Raw genomic sequence first — 17,781 nt, 5'->3', positions numbered from 1 at the left:
TTTTTGTGTGCTGATTAGGAAGAATTAACAGTGTGATGGGGAGGGTTAGTGAATTTGGAGAAACGATTGAAGTCGTTGTGCGGTAGGAAAATTTGAGGGTGACAAAGAGGGGGATGTTCAAACTACAACTTGTGGATACGGCATTCACCTACAGTTCGCAAACGGGTTTGATGTGCGAGTTTGAATGTGGGTGTACACTCTTTGGTTATAAGTGGTTAGAATTTGGACACAATGAGTACCACAAATTACTGACAATTGGTAAAAAACAATTGTGCAGCTACGTTTGGTGGGTAGGTTGTGTAATGGGTGTATTGGTTTTTTTTTTTTTTTTTTTTTTTTTTTTTTTTTTTTTTTGGAATGGTGCATTTGTGTAGTGGTTAATTGTGCAGATATAGGATTTATTAAGGAAATGCGTACTGTGCGTAAATGGATGTCGTTTTTGAGCATTACTGTTTTGTGAAGGGTTAATATATTGGTTTGTGTATGAATTTGAGAGTGTGCATATTTTGTGCATTTTTGTGTGCATATTCGCTATGAAGATTTGTGCATAAATTACCTATGTATAGCTTGATGTGTGCAGCCGATTATTGTTTTTAAATGCCAAACAATTTGAGAAACAAGTGTGCAAATGTCTTGGGTGGGGATGGTGTCATTGGTGTGTAATGGGTTGGTTGGGGAATGGTGGTTTGGTGCAAATGTGGGCTAAATGTGCAACCATGTGATTTATTAATGAAGGCCGAACTGTGCTTTAGTGGTTATGGTAATTGTGCTTTAGTGTTTGTAGCATGGGTAATGTATGAGAATGTTTAAGAAATTGATTTTGTAGATCTGGGGTATGTTTCCTGTGCATTTTAGGGGATTATTAGTGTGCCAAAGAATGTCATTTATGAAGGACGATTACTGGGTTTAGAGGCCAAACATTTTGAGAAACAACTATGCAAATATCTTGGGTTTACAGCAGTGGCATATTTGTCTGCCACGTATTTTATATGCCGATCAAATGCGGGACGTTACTAACAGACTGTTTGTGCAAAAGGATATGCTATCGGCTTACCTTGACGATATGAACAACAAAGAGAAGGCTGCCACAGTACAAATCCTAGAACCAAAACAAATGCAAATGCGATGGAGGAATACAAAGAACAAGGTTGACTGCAAGGTGTTTGCCATTATGTCATGCGACACATGGAGACATTCCTGTCTTTGCCACTATGTCATGCGACCAATGTTGCAAAAATCGCGCCTAGGCGCCATTGCGCCGCCGCGAGGAACGGCCTCCGCGGCCTCCTCCGCGGCCGGCCGCCTAGACCGCCTAACCGGCCGGTTCGGCAGTTCGGCGGATTTTTTTTTTTTTTTTTTTAATGTCGGAAAAGTTTCGGAATGCATAACTTTTGCTCTTAGCTCTTAATGCTTCTCAAAAAAAATGCTTCTTTAGCTCTTAATTTTAGTTTTTTATGTATTTAGATGGTTTAAACAATCTTTTGAACACTTTTACAACCACTTTCATAAATAGTTTCTAAGAAATAACTATGGAAACCTTATATTTTATTACTAAATTTTAAAATTTTAAATTTTAAATTTTATTTTTAATTAAAAAAAAATAAAAAAAATAAAAAATCGACGTCTAGCGTGTTTTGCAACATTGCATGCGACACATGGAGACATTCATCGGGAAGGGAGCTGCAAATTGGGAGTGTGGGAGATAGAAATGCGATCCAAGACCTGCGCATGAACTACATGAGGGAAATTCTATTGATCGATTTTAACAAACATCATGAACGTAACCTCTTGAGATTGTGAGACAATGAACTGTACTAAAACGTATGGTTTTGTAATTCTTTTTTTTTTTTTTTTTTTGTGCGTAGTGGATTTGGACGCTCATAACATACAACCTCTTTTAGCGGTTATGAGTATGAATACTTTCTTGAATTATTATTCGAAAATCAGTCCGTAGAAATTTATTAAACACATTATTAATATATATGTGCAACTAGTTTGATGAACAAGTTGTGTTTATTTGTCCTGGTTACTAGTACTTAGCATATACTACCAACATGAGAAATACAGAATTTTACTTTAAGTACATGGGTTTTTTCTTCACAGACTTCCATTTAGGTACGTACATTCACGGGATACATGCATGTAAAATCATGTCAAAAAACTTACGGAATTATTTTATTTATTTATTTATTTAATCCATAGTTTTTTTTTTTTTTTTTTTTTGGAATAAGGTTCAAATTGGCCACTGAACGTAACCTGAAAATGCAATTAGGCCACTGAACGAAAAAAAAGTGCAATTAGACCACTGAACACTCCAAAAATGTGCAATTTCACCTGATAGCAGGTTACCCTCAATTTTAGCAGATTATCTGCTTACGTGGCAGCTGAGTTTGCATTTTTAATAAATTTTAAATCATTTTTAATAAATTTTAATAATAAATTTTTATTTAAAAATTTTTTTTAAAAATAAAAACGACTTTATTTTATTTTTTATTTAATTTTTTTCATTTTTTTTATAAAATTTATTATTAAAGTTAATTATTTAAAAATTATTAAAAATGCCAACTCAGTTGCCACGTAAGCATGTAACCTGCTAAAATTGATGGTAACCTGCTATCCGGTGAAATTGCATACATTTGGAGACTTCAGTGGCTTAATTGCACGTTTTTGGAGTGTTCAGTGGCCTAATTGCACTTTTTATTCGTTCAGTGGCCTAATTGTATTTTCAGGTTACATTCAGTGGCCAATTTGAACCTTATTCCTTTTTTTTTTTTATATAATCCATAGTTACATAGTTTTATTATTTAATACAGAATTCCAATTTTGCTTTTGATTTTTTAAAAAAAAATCAATTTTTTGGATGACATCAACAAAAATTTATTGCCACTATCTGATGGTATATATATGATAAATTTCGCTCTTATATAATAGTCTGCTAATTTACACAAACCACTCTTATATAATAGTCTGATAATCTCCCTAAACCACTCTTATATAATAGTCTGCTAATCTCCACAAACCATATAAGAGAGGCAAACCACAACCTGAAGACCTTGTGTGATGGCTCGGGCAAGAGGATGTTGGCAATTTATCTTTCTTATGTGATAAAGTAAAGTATGGATATACCTATTCGCCATGAAACATGCATTGGAGCCATGTTAGATTTGTATTTGTGTTGTAATAAACTTTGTATTCTCTGTAGTTGTGTTTGATATGAACCCAGATGGATGAACTCAAATATATTTACACAGGTACTTGGACGGCAATATCATTTTAGGATATTGAACGAAGAAGAAGGAAGCAGCTTGTGTTGCTGCTGGTAGTGTACTATTTATAGAAGAAGTATGAACTGGATGGAGTTCTAAAAAGCTTAAAACATTAATGAAACTGAATCATTATGTTGCACTGGGTATTTAAACGCCAAAAGTAAAGGCTGGTGATAGATTTCCAATTCATTATAAATAAATTAATTTGTATTAAGTAATGTTTTATTAGTCTTTTAATCCTTCATATTTGAAAATTTGTAATTAATGCTTTGTGTCTATTCCCTAGTACTGATCAGACATTAGTTTTCCAATGTCTATGCGTTGATATACAGATTTATTTATTGGGAATACAAATAGAAAAAAATCACGAAATAAATGTAAAAAAAAAAAAAACTGAAGTTTAACAAGCTAATCTTCAAAAGGACATGGTTTTATATGGACGGAAAACTGGAGCAATGTGATTGGCTGAATTCTTATGGCTTTATTATATAGTAGGAAGGATAGTAGGATTATGCTTTAGTCACCCTTCTGGAATTTCTAATTTCAATTTGTAGATTGTGAAACATGTTTCAATTAATTAATTAACTAATTATTCATTACTTCAATCCTCGATATCAAAACTCTTTTCTTTCTTTGGATGAAGAGAGAAATTTATATCCATTAATTATTCGAGGGTGTGTATTGGATAAACCACACTCTTCTGTAATAGCCCACAAACCACGTAAGAAAGATAAATTGCATTAGGAAAACCTTCTGTGATAAGTTAAAGAGTTAATACCCAAAATAGTCCATCGACTATGTTGTAATTACCAATTTGGTCATCGACTATCATTCTTACCCAATTAAGTCCTCAACTATACAATTTTTACCTAATTTAGTCCTTTGTCAATTTGACTGTTTGTTGACTGTCAAAAGTGGAAATAAAGTTGTAATTTTACAAGTTTTCTCCTTCCTCCTCATTAAGCAGCGCCAAACCATGTAGCAATAAGCTCCGGTTGGGTTCTAAACCTGTCAGTATCGAAGTAGTGGTTATGCATCGGATAACCCATGAATTTGATTTCCAACGATTTTTTGACGATCGAAATCTGATCGGAGTGTATTGCTGCATGGCTTGGCGCTGCTAAATGGAGAGGAATGAGAAATCTTGTAAAATTATAGTTTTATCCCGACTTTTGACAGTCAACAAACAGTCAAATTAATACAGAGGACTAAATAGGGTAAGAATTGTATAGTTGAAGACTAAATTGGGTAAGAATTATATAGTTGAGGACTTAATTGAGTAAAAGTTACATAGTTGAGGACCAAATTGGTAATTATGGCATAGTCAAGGGACTATTTTGGGTATTAACTGATAAGTTAAACCGAGAGAATGTTGAAGAGAGATATCAAAACTCTCATAGATTTGAATAAAAAAAACAGTGAAAAGCATATGAAAACAATAGAAATAGCCAAAAAAAAAAAAAACCTGGGCAATGGAATCCAATAAATCCTTAATTACCATACATTTTTTTTTTTGAAAGGAAATTACTATACTTAATAGTCATTTGATCCTCAATCTATATCTCCGAAGTTGGATTGGAAGGTGAGTTGTTTTCCGCCGGTGGATTGTTTTGCTTGCAGTGAGCCGAGACATGGCCTACTTCATCGCATGTGAAGCAGATAGTATGCAAACCCTCAAATTCCAGCTTTTGAATCCGATCAAGAACTCAGACCATTGAAACAAGAGGTTTCGACAGGTCAATTTCTACAGCCGCACGCGCGAACTTCCCTTGATCGATGCCCGCTATAGATTTGTCAAGTTTGATAGGCTTACCAACATGTTTCAGAATGTTCTTGATTGCATCTTTCCGGAAGTATTCCGCTGGCAGCCTTGATAGCGCACCCACACGGTAATCTTCTCGGTTTTAGCGGTTTGGGGATCGAAGTTCGGCCTCCACCGCTGCGGGATTGCATAGCAATTGAACAGCTTAGCTTCCAAGGAGGACGTGTCTATATTCCGACGCCACGTTAAACCGGACAATAATGTAGAAGCCCATCCCAATGTCCAGCATCTCCACCTTGTCATTGATGTTCCATAATCAGAGCAACCTTTACTTCAGAATCGGGAAAGCCGAAGGTTTCCCCAAGTATTTGATAATTAACACTTTGCGCCAAGGTCTCACCAATTCTTCCTGGAAAGCTTTGGGAAACTTAGCCACCGGTATTCCCTCCCTCACATCCTCCTCTCCTAGTCCGGTTCTACTGTGAAGCCTTCATCCAGCCAGTCAGCGTCTTCTTCTTCAATTCCGACATGTGAATGACCGCTTGAGGATCTTTACTCTCTTACTCGTGTGAGAGGCCCTTCTCGCTTCTCCTTCCGCCACCAATAAGGTGGCTGACAGTGGCTCTCCGACCACGTCGTCTATAGAAGGAAGGTTCCACCAAGTGTGGATCCGCCGGTAACATACCAAAGGGAGCAAACTCACGAGAGAGAATTACGATCACATATATAATAATAATAAGAGCCCAAGAGACTTAGGCCTATAATGGGTAGAAAAAATGGCGGTCACAGATTTTAATCAAATTAATGGCTCAGATTGATTGAAAAATTGATCAGATTTAAATTTTACACTAAAATTTCCTAAAATACCACACACCGTTACTAATTCCGTTAAAATTTTAAGAATTGCCGTTAGTTCACCGTTAACTTACTCGTTGATTTCAATAGAAAAAGGTCTTAAGTTCGAATCTCATCCCAATCAAAGTTGGCATAATTAGTACTCTATTTTACTCTTGTTATCCTTACAATGTCTTTATTAAGTGAAAAAAAATTATTATTTATCAATAAATTAATTAAAAGAAATATTTTCATTAGTTATATTGTCTTTATTTTTCTCAAATGTAAAAATTTTTACATTCAAATTCATCAATTGATTATATTCACTATATTATCTATTATCTTTTTTTTTTCTGCACTATTATATTTTTCTAATTAAATATCAAAATTATAATACAAAATAATGCTATATATTTATTTACTAAGTATTTTATTAATACCATGAAAAAATTTAAAAAATATAATTAATAAAGCCAACCATATTAACTACTTGAGAGATTTTGTGACAAAAAGAGTATTCAAATCACACAACAAATTGAAGTGAGAACTACCTCGCAATGTCCTTGTTTGACAATCAGCAGTTAGGGGTTAGCGTTAGCGGATTACACTAGCGGATTTGACCAGTGAATTTATTTAATTATTAACATTGGGTAGAAAAAATGACCGCCAAATTATTAAATCAAATGAATGGTTCATATTGTTCAGGTTTTAACTTTTTTCTTTTAAGATTTTCTAATTTATCCTTAATTATATGATTATCCATTTAATTTTTCCGTTAATTCACCGTTAGTCTAATTCTAATATTAAAGTCTAATATAGAATTATAACTACACCATTAATCTAATTCTAATATTAAAATCTTAATAGAACTTAACCACAAATCCTAATGTCGGAATCTCCTCAAACAATATTAGTATATATTTAATATTTTATGCCCTAATTTTTATTTGTTCTCCCTTATGTCCCGTATTTGGTTTCAACCATACCTATACAATTATTTTATTGACAATTATAATCAATCTTGACAATATTATCTTGCATTTGTAAACTTAGAATTACCTATTTAACCCGCACCGGCTTAGCTCAATGGTTTTGAACCTCGGCGGCAGCAGTGCGGGAATTATATCCAAAGTGGGCAGATTCTTTGTCCACAATGCTCTGTCGGGTCGGAATGTGGGGGGCCCTTGGGGTTGGAGCTAGACTCAACCTTTGGGAGAAGAATTACCTATTTAAATACGCAAATTCAACCTTCAATTATCTATGCATGAACAATTTCAATATAATCCTGCCTTAATATACTTTAAAGTACTTATTTTAAAAAAAACATTGGACATTATCCCAATCGCGCAATGCGCGTAAAAAACTAGTATATATATATATATATATATATATATATATATATATATATATATATATATATATATATATATATATATATATATATATATATATATATATATTATGGTTGCAAAAATCGCGCCTAGGCACCCGGTCGCCGCCGCGAAGAAGGCCGGAATCGGCCTCCTCCACGATCGGCCGGTTGGGCGGCCGCCTAGCCGGTTGAACCGGCGCCGAATCAGAGTTTAAATATTTTATTTATTTATTTATTTTTTTTTTTGCGTTTTAAATTGCCAAAAGTTCGGGAAGGCATAACTTTTGACTCGGTTGTCCGTTTTGGACAATTTTTTTTTTCAAATCGCGTATGTTTTCGAGATCTATCCACCGCCGGTTTGGTCTACTAATTTCTCAAAAAAAATGCTTCTTTAGCTCTTAATTTTAGTTTTTTTATGTATTTAGATGGTTTAAACAATCTTTTGAACACTTTTACAACTACTTTCGTAAATAGTTTCTAAGAAATAACTATGGAAACCTTATGTTTTCTTACTAAATTTTAAAAAATTTTAATTTTTAATTTTATTTTTAATTTAAAAAAAATTAAAAAAAAATCGGCGCCCCTTTGCCGCCTAGGGGGCGCCTAGCGTGTTTTGCAACATTGATATATATATATATATATATATATATATATATATATATATATATATATATATATATATATATATATATAACCCCCCTTAAAATACAAACTGTGTGCATGTAAGTATGTTAATGTGTGCACGAGCTAATCTCAGATATTGTTGGCAGTGTGCATGTAAGTATGTTAATTTGTGCACGAGCTAATCTCAGATATTGTTGGCAGTGTGCATGTAAGTATGTTAATTTGTGCACGAGCTTTGATGGATGGTTGTGATTTTTTCCTTCTACGCGTTGTGTGCATGTAAGTATGTTAATGTGTGCACGAGCTTTAATGGATGGTTGTGATTTTTCCTCCTACGCGATGTGTGCATGTAAGTATGTTAATGTGTGCACGAGCTAATTCCAGAAATTGTTGGCAGTGCGCCCTGTGTGCATGTAAGTATGTTAATGTGTGCACGAGCTCAAGTTTATATTTTAAGGGAGTTTGTATTTTAAGGAGATTTGTATTTGAATGCAACCCTATATAATCAATATACATAAAAGATAATCATCAACCAAATAGATTTATATTACATATCTCAGTTTTAACAATACACAAAATTCTAACATTTTCAACAATCTAACAGTCCTTAAAGTAATTTAATATTTCGTGAACCAAGCGATCCCTTAGGGGTTCTTTATTTTAATAATTTGGGAAAATGTAATTTTAGTCTCTTAATTGTTCATTACTAGAGATTTTAGTCCATAACTCTTTACGATGCAATATACACCCTGACTCTTAAAAAAATATACATTTTTAACCCCTAGAGCAACAAAACAATTATATTATATTAAAATTTTACTTAGTACATAGATATTTTAAAATTTTATTATCTTTATTTTTTATAACATTGATCAACTTTGGTATTTCATATGCAAAATAGAGATTTGACAACATTCTTCGCTAGATTTTTCCTTTTCAATTGTGGCATACCGTCCATATTTTTCCTACATGACGTTAAAATCATATTTTTTATTTTACAAAAAAAATATCGTGACTAAACATGATCATAATTTAATAGAATTTAATAGTTTTGTTACTCCAAGAGTTAAAACTATAACACTTTTAAAGAGATAGGGGTATATATTACAATAGTAAAAAATTATGGACTAAAATTGTTAGCAAAGAATAAATGTTGGACTAAAATTACATTTTCCCTAATAATTTTATTTTAGGAAAAGGGTCAAATAGACCCTTAAACTTTAGCTTAAAAGTCAATTAGGCCCTAAACTTTTTAAAGGTGCAATTACACCCATCAACAATTCATTTAGGTGCAATGAAGCCCAAAATCAGGTTAATGATCTGCTATCACAGGTTATTAGGGTTCAGGCCACCTTCCAACGAATTTTTTGACAAAAAAAAAATGACATTCTCCGTGACCGGCGACCGAATCACTTTTTTTTGCCGGAAATTTCGTCGGTGGGTCGCCAGTCACTTTTTTTTCTGCTAGAAAATTCGTTAGAAGGTGGCATGAACCCTAATGACCTGTGATAGCTGATCGTTAACCTGATTTTGAGCTTCATTGCACTGAAATTAATTGTTGATGGGTGTAATTGCACCTTTAAAAAAGTTTAGGGGCCTAATTAACTTTTAAGCTAAAGTTCGAGGGCCTATTTGACACTTTTCCCTTTTATTTTTATTCGCTAAAACTGCAACCTTTGGTGAATAGTCAGTTGGTCACACAGGATTTGAAAAATGAAAACAGGATTGCTGCAACTTGATCAGTGAATCATCTGTTGAAAGTGGAATGGTTATTGCGTGGACCGTCTACCACACAACGTCATTTTGGGTAATTTCTTTTCATGCGATTCATTACAGTATACATTTTTATAATTCATAATATACATTATTTTAAAACATAATATAAACTTGTATAGTATTCTAATTCATAAAGTACATTATTTTACTTTAAAGTTTCATTATTTTAACACATATATCATTCTAATTGTTAGATATATTAAATATAATATATTTAATATAATATATATTAAATATAATATAATATATCTATAATATATATATAATATATATTTGAGAAGAGAGAGAGAGGGAGAATTGAATTCACTTGATTGATATTTGAAAAAGATTGATACACAGCCTTTTTATAGTAAAGGAGAAATAATAATAAAGCTAAAAATTAGGAATGTATGCTCCATGTACTCCACATACACTAAGCCACATACTGCATACACACCACCCACTACTTAATTTAATTAACAAACTAATTAACTCTTGGTTTAACAATTATAATAATAATATTATTATAACATTGCCTCCTTTAAACTAAGTTGGATATATTGGTCATCCCAATTTCCTTCTTCAATTTAAGAAATGTCTTCGTCTTCAAGTTGGATATACTGACTTGTATTTCGTTCTGTAAACCCACTTTACTCCAATTGGCTTCTTCCCAAGAGGTAAATCTGTTAACTCCCAGGTACCATTCTTCTCAATGGCACGTATCTCCTCATCCATCGCCTTAAGCCAATGAGTTTCTGTAGCAGCCTCCTCAAAAGTTAAAGGATCACAATCTGCAAAGAGAGCAAATTGAACAATCTCTTCATCAGACAGGTCATTATCATGACCCAAAACATAATCTTGCAAGCGAGCTGGTAAGTGGCGCTCGCGCTGAGATCGCCGAACTGACGATTCTGGCTGTGAAGGAGACTGGACATTATCTGGAATCGGTTGCTCTTCAACAATATTTTCAACAGCAGGAATAACAACTGAACTTTCATCTTTAGCTAACCAATCCCAGGCACCATATTCATCAAAAGTGACATCACGACTTATAACAACCTTTTTAGTTTCAGGATTGTATAGTTTATAAGCCTTTTAAGCGTCACTATAACCAATGAATATGCATTTCTCACCTTTATCATCCAACTTCTTTCTCAATGGATCTGGCACATGTGCATATGCCAAACATCCAAAAACCTTGAGATATTTGATAGAGGGTTTTCTCCCACTCCAAGCTTCTTCGGGCGTCTTATCATGGACACTCTTAGTTGGACACCTATTCAACACATAGACAGCACAAGCAACAGCTTCTGCCCAAAAAGGTTTAGGCAGATCCTTGGATTTCAACATGCACCTTACCATATCCATGATAGACCTATTCTTCCTCTCAGCCACTCCATTTTGTTGTGGAGTGTATCTAGATGTCATTTGGTGCTGAATACCCTTTTTCTTCAGAAAATCATCACAGGCAATATATTCTGTACCTCTATCAGTTCTCAAGATTTTAATTTCATAACCAGTCTGCTTTTCAACAAAAGCCTTAAATTGTTTGAAAACATCACATGCTTCAGACTTTAGCTTCAGAAAGTAAACCCATGTTTTTCTACTGAAATCATCAATGAAAGTAATAAAGTACTTACAACCTCCATGTGAGGGAACCTCCAACGAACATAGGTCTGAGTGAATAATCTCCAACTGTTTTGTAGCTCTCCTTGACTTGCCCACGGGAAAAAGGATCTCTATGCTTCTTCCCAATCACACAAATCTCACAGATACGATCAGGGACATTCACAACAGGTAAATCAGAAACAAGTTCCTTTCTCGCAAGATAGTTTAATCCAGAGAAATGGAAATGCCCAAATCGCATATGCCATAACCAATTATCATCACAAACTTCAGAATTAAAGCAAGCAAGTAGAGTATGCTTAATTTTCAAAGGAAATAGTCGATTTTGGGACATATTTACCTTTGCAATCAAAACTCCTTTAGCATCTGCAATGGTACAACACCCCTGAGCAATATGTATCTTATATCCTTTTTCTAACAACTGACCCATACTCAACAAATTTTGGTGTAGTTCAGGAACATAGAACACATCGGATATAAAATTGTGAGTACCATCCTTCAACTGAATAGAGATTTTACCTTTTTCCAAAATTGGCACTTTTGACTTGTTGCCAAATGTCACTTCAGACCGGACTGATTCATCTAGTTCGGAAAACAATTCTTTCTTCCCACACATATGGTTACTACACCCAGTATCCAAGAACCATATGTTCTTATCTGCAGAAAAACTATCGCTGGCTAAAAGTAAAGTTTCAGAACTCTCACCAAACTTTTCAGCAGTGTTTTCAGCAATGTTTGCTTGATTTCCACGATTGTTGTCCTCATTATACCAACAATCTGCAATCTTGTGCCCATACTTGCCACAATTGTAGCAATGAAATGGAAATTTACCTTGCTTGGTATTACCTCCACCTCTTCCTTGGTTGGAGTTACCACGTCCTCCTCCTTGGTTAAAGTTACCACGACCTCTTCCACTAGAACCTCCTCTTCCTCTTCCACGACCTCTACCAGATCCTCCACCTCTTTGATTAGTGCCAGTCACATTAAGGGTGACTTGACTCTTCAAAGCTTCTTCTGCTAGTGGTTCCGATTTTGACGCAATCCTGTCAATATGACTTTCTACCATACCTTTCAGCTCTGCAATTGATAAGAGCTCAGTTTTGTGTGACTCTGTGATCGAAGCCACCACATGGTCATACTTCATCGGCATAGTTCGAAGAACTTTTTCAACCACTGCACCATCTTCAATCGTATCTCCATATAGCCTCATCTTATTCACCATATCAATAAGACGAGTGAAATACACATCTACTGTTTCTGTAGAGGTCATCTCACAATTATCGTACAACCTTCGCAACGACTGCAACTTAGACTTCTGCGCCCGATCAACTCCTTTGTGTGACACCTTTAAGATGTCCCAAGCTTGTTTTGCTGTTTGAGCACGAGCTAATTGCCCAAAAATGGAATAATGAACACCTTGGTGAATCTGACCCAAGGCTAATTTATCTCGCCGTATAGCGGCTGCATCAGCTCCTTCGGGTAGACCGGGATCAACAAAGCTCCAAAGATTTTGAGCTTGCAAATGTGTGGACATCCTAATTTGCCAATAATTGTAATCGAGGTTCTCGTCCAATTTGGGACCCGACCATACAATATTGAAATTTGTGGCCATAATTCACTATGAAAAATACCTCGGGGTTGAAAGGTTGACTGGCTCTGATACCAAATGTTAGATATATTAAATATAATATATTTAATATAATATATATTAAATATAATATAATATATCTATAATATATATATATAATATATATTTGAGAAGAGAGAGAGAGGGAGAATTGAATTCACTTGATTGATATTTGAAAAGGATTGATACACAGCCTTTTTATAGTAAAGGAGAAATAATAATAAAGCTAAAAATTAGGAATGTATGCTCCATGTACTCCACATACACTAAGCCACATACTGCATACACACCACCCACTACTTAATTTAATTAACAAACTAATTAACTCTTGGTTTAACAATTATAATAATAATATTATTATAACACTAATATATAAAATACATTATTTTAACACATAATGTAGATTATTCTAACACATAAACTAAATTATTCTATCTCATAATGTAAATTATTTCTAAACTTATAAAATTTAACGTCTTTTTTTTACCGTGATCCACACTACCATGATTTGTCCTGAAAGAAAAGTTAAAATAAAGATCAAAGATTAAGTTTCACCAGGGGCGGCAATGTGAGAGCTACCTGAGGGGACTTCTTGTGATTCAACCTTTTGGAAGAATGATTTGCTTTGAAAGTGGGAACACGCGGGGAAGAGGGATCGGAGATGAAGACTTCGAAAGCATTTTGACTTGAAAATCAGCCCCCCGTAAGTGTAGCTAAAGCTCTCTCTCTCTCTCTCTCTCTCTCTACCAGGCCAGCATTCTTATTTGCGATTTGTGGATTATGGCAGAAGCACTAACCCAAGTAGTTGTGGAGAATCTCAATTCTCTGATCCGAAGAGAGTTTGGATTGCTATTGGGCTTCCAAAAGGAAATGGAAAAGCTATCCAGCTTGCTCTCAACCATTCAGGATGTTCTGGAAGATGCAGAGGAGAAACAACTGAAAGATAAGGTCCTGCGCAATTGGCTGCTAAAGCTCAATGCTGCTGCTTATGAAGTGGATGATATCTTGGATGATTGCGCAACTGAAGCCTCCAAGCTTCAAAACAAAGACCAAACATTCATCAAACGCCTGGTAAGTAATCCTGTAGGGAACATTTTGTTTTGTCACAGGATTGGGAAAAGAATGGAAGCAGTGATACAAAAACTGGACGCCATAGCTGAGGAGCGGATTAAGTTCCATTTGAGGGAAATAGGTGATAGGATGCCAGTTTATGAAACGCGTGAGACTGGATCAATCTTGATGCAGACGAGTATCTTTGGAAGGGATCAAGATAAGGAGAGAATTATAGAGATATTGATTGATGAAACAAGTGGTTGTGAAGATGTTTCAATCCTACCCATATTAGGAATTGGGGGTTTAGGAAAGACTACCCTTGCCCAAATGGTTTTCAATGACCAAAGGGTGTTTGGACACTTTGATCTAAGACTTTGGGTATGTGTTACAAGTGACTTTGATGTCAAGAGATTGATAAAGGAAATTTTAGAATCCGCCACTAGGAATGGTTCTGATGCATTGAGACTAGATCCTCTACAGAGAAGCCTTCAAGACTTGTTAAATAAAAAAAGATTCTTACTTGTGTTGGATGATGTATGGGATGGGGATCAAGATAAGTGGGATAGCTTGAAAGATGTTCTTGCTTATGGAGCAACAGGGTCTTCTATTATCATCACTACTCGTCTTGAGAAGGTTGCAATGATTGTGGGGACTCTACCTACTTATTGTTTATCCGGTTTGTCAGACGAAGATTGTTGGTCGCTTTTCAAACAGCGTGCATTTGAGAAAGAAACAGAAGGAGGAGCTAGACTAGAGGAAATTGGTAGGGAAATTGTGACAAAATGTGGGGGTGTACCTCTAGCTGCAAAAGCTCTTGGAGGATTTATGCGTTTTAAGAAAGAAGAGAAGGAATGGTTATTAGTAAAAGAAAGTGAAATTTGGAACTTGCCACAAGGGGAGACTTGTATTTTGCCTGCCCTCAGATTGAGTTATCATAACCTTCCTTCTGAGTTGAGAAGATGTTTTGCATATTGTTCTGTATTTCGCAAGAGAACTGCAATTAAGAAGGAAAAGCTGATTCATCTTTGGATAGCGAATGGATTCATTTCATCCCGTGGAAGTTTGGAAATTGAGGAGGTTGGAAATGAGGTGTGGAATGAGTTGTACCTGAGATCCTTTTTCCAGGATGTGCAGAAGAATGACTTTGGAGAGGTTACTTTTGAAATGCACGACCTCATTCATGACCTTGCCCATTTTGTGATGGAGGGCAGCCGGATTAGCCAGCAGATGTTACTCAGAGATCATTATCTATCACTACCACTTATTATCACAACTCAAATACTTAAGGAGCCTTCAAAATTCAGTCGCCTTCGAGTGTTGGATGCAAGTTGGCAATTGGAAAAAATCACAAAAGTACCATCTGCAATTGGCAGTCTTTATCACCTAAGGTACTTAAGTTTTTCGCACACCAGAATTCAAATGTTACCTGATAGGATATGTGATCTATGGAATTTACAAATTCTAAATCTGGATTTCTGCCGGGTGCTTCAAAGTTTACCCAAGCGCATTTCTCGCCTTAAAAATCTCCGGCATCTTTGCTTGTTAGGTTGTCCCCTAATTGAAATGCCCCCCAGTATTGGTCAGTTAACTTGCCTAAAAACATTAAACATGTTTGTTGTCGGCAAACAAAGAGGTTTTGAGATTAGTGAATTGCGAGACTTGAATCTTGGAGGTATTCTTCGTATCACAAACCTGGAGAAAGTGAAAAGCTTTGAGGATGCAAAAGAGGCCAATTTAAGAGGAAAACAAGATCTTCGACACTTGTGGTTGTCATGGGATTCTGAAAACGATACTAGTAATGCACATATTCATCATGATCATGACATACTTAATTACCTTGTTCCTCATTCCCAACTTCATTCTTTTAGAATATATGGCTTCAGAGGTACAACATTTCCATTTTGGATGAGCAGTCCAATAATGAAAGATGTCATCGAAATAAGTCTATTGAACTGCAAAAATTGTTTCAATCTTCCACTACTTGGGGAGCTACCTTTATTGAAAATTTTGAATTTAGTAGGACTTCCTATTGAGTATGTTGACAATGAATTCCCTGGCTTGATGAGAATAAGGAGGTTCCCATCATTGACTAAACTCAAAATGAATAACCTTCCAAAGCTGAGAAAATTATCCAGGCAGGAAGGACATGAGCTGCTGCTATTTCCTCATCTCTGCAAGTTGGAAATAAGCAACTGCCCTTCATTTATATCTCTGCCAGAAAACTTACTGCATAACCTCAATCATTTGGAGGTATTGAGTATTAGCAGGCTTGATAAGCTTCAAATGCTGCCTACAAGCCTTTCAAGCTTGACTCGTCTCCAGTATCTGCACATAGATGGCTGTCCTAAACTTGTGTCTCTTCCACAAAGCATTCAGAGAATGGAAAATCTTAAAGTCTTGTCAATAACGCAGGGGTGCCCAGAACTGCAAAGGCGATATGATAAGGGAAATGGGGCGCACTGGCGTGACATTGCTCACATCCCAAATGTGTATATTATTCCGTAGGATATAATCTGATAAGACCGCTTTCTCTCTCTCTGCAATGCTTTGAAACGCATTACACTTGAGGTGCTTGTATGGTGAACCTTTGGTTTCTGCTGTGAAATCGGATTTCACGGTGAAGATTCATTAACTCCTCAAGTGCAATCCACACAAAAGAATGTCATTGAAGGTACATAGTCATTCATTTTAATCAAGTTTGTGAAGGCCAGTTTTGATAGTCTGTAGTTTGGGACTGTATCTATTTCTTCTACCTTACTAATGGAGTTTGGTCAATTAAATTAGATCTGTTTTCTTTCATTTTACATGGAATAAATATGGTACAAAACAATCTCTATTGAAAAAACAGTTAATGCCATCAGCCCCAAGTTGCTTGTAAAATCAGGGCAAACATATATGCACTATCTGCTTTTCAAAACTAAACCCAAACAGAACCACATCTTTGGAAATTTGCTCTCTATTAAGGAATAAATTGGATCAGTTTAGTTTTTATCATAACTTCCTTTTCTTCTTTCATCCCTTCTTCCTTCACAAGCGTGTTCTTGTTTTACCTCCTTTCTATTCTCAGTTGTGCCCCTAAAAGCATTTGTTCTATACTCATCTTTATGCATGCTTTTAGATTGTTTTTTTTTTCTTTAATTCCTTTTGAGCAACAAATATATTGGTTTGAATTTTCATTTTTGTTTTGTAGTTGGGTTTTAATTGTTCATTCTTCTTTGTTGTAATTCTTAACTAGCTTGCTGATAAAATAACAAACTATTTTAAGTAGAAGCCTTTCTTATTGTGCTATTTAGTCATAACCCACGAAATTTGAAGTCTCTTGTTGTGTTAGTAACTTGATATGCAATTTAGTAATGTGGATGTTTGAAAGTAGACCTACATGGTAAATATAAGTTTGTATGTGTGGTTATTTAAAAATTGACCAGGTGATTGCTTTTTTTTTTTTTTTTTTTTTTTTTTGAAAGGTGACCAGGTGATTGCTATTCATTAAGGAATTGGGTCTGCATTCATGCAGTGATTGGAGCCGGGCATCTCTAATGCACCATTTTGAGGGGAGAAAGTCTTGGGCTAAGGGGGGACCATAAACCATGGTCCATGATATAATTTGTCAAGTTGGTGATTGGTTGTGAGCATGGGGTGTATGGTGAGTGCAAGTGTAATGTCGTCCTTTTGAGATTAGGGATTATGGCACGTAATATGTAATAACAAGAAAGTAAGCACTCAATTGTTATACCATGAACCAGGGTTCATATGGTATTGTGAACCCTGATACAAAAATTATATACCTTCAGTTAACACATTCTGTACCTACAGTAAACAATTTATGTACATGTAAATAAATACTTGATAATTGTTGACACAT

At 35.1% G+C, this 17,781-nt stretch overlaps 2 protein-coding genes across 6 annotated transcripts in view; both read left to right on the top strand.

Annotated features, from left to right (window-relative positions):
• LOC109179092 (cleft lip and palate transmembrane protein 1 homolog) overlaps window positions 1-17,781 on the top strand; it is a 68,911-nt gene that overhangs the window by 27,350 nt on the left and 23,780 nt on the right. The gene's annotated exons all lie outside the window — the stretch shown is intronic.
• Window positions 13,585-17,751, top strand: LOC109179090 (putative disease resistance protein RGA3). Of its 3 annotated transcripts, none has more exons than XR_002053830.1 (2): window positions 13,585-16,590; window positions 17,392-17,751. XR_002053830.1 is itself a non-coding variant. In XM_019328652.1 (1 exon), the coding sequence occupies exon 1, from the start codon at window positions 13,647-13,649 to the stop codon at window positions 16,422-16,424; it is 2,778 nt and encodes a 925-aa protein (XP_019184197.1). In that variant the 5' UTR covers window positions 13,585-13,646; the 3' UTR covers window positions 16,425-16,779. The 3 variants fall into 3 exon arrangements, 1 of the variants encoding a protein (XP_019184197.1); XR_002053829.1 differs by having other exon boundaries at window positions 17,384-17,751; XM_019328652.1 differs by lacking the exon at window positions 17,392-17,751 and having other exon boundaries at window positions 13,585-16,779.

This window comes from Ipomoea nil, unplaced genomic scaffold, assembly GCF_001879475.1.
Source record: "Ipomoea nil cultivar Tokyo-kokei standard unplaced genomic scaffold, Asagao_1.1 scaffold0876, whole genome shotgun sequence".
Classification (NCBI taxonomy): domain Eukaryota; kingdom Viridiplantae; phylum Streptophyta; class Magnoliopsida; order Solanales; family Convolvulaceae; genus Ipomoea; species Ipomoea nil.
The sequence above is the reverse complement of the archived record's forward strand: the minus strand, read 5'-3'. Positions and strand labels throughout refer to the sequence as shown.

Bases quoted from the DNA above. Each gene is read 5' to 3' on its own strand.
- LOC109179090 (XM_019328652.1), top strand. From the start codon at position 13,647: ATGGCAGAAGCACTAACCCAAGTAGTTGTGGAGAATCTCAATTCTCTG.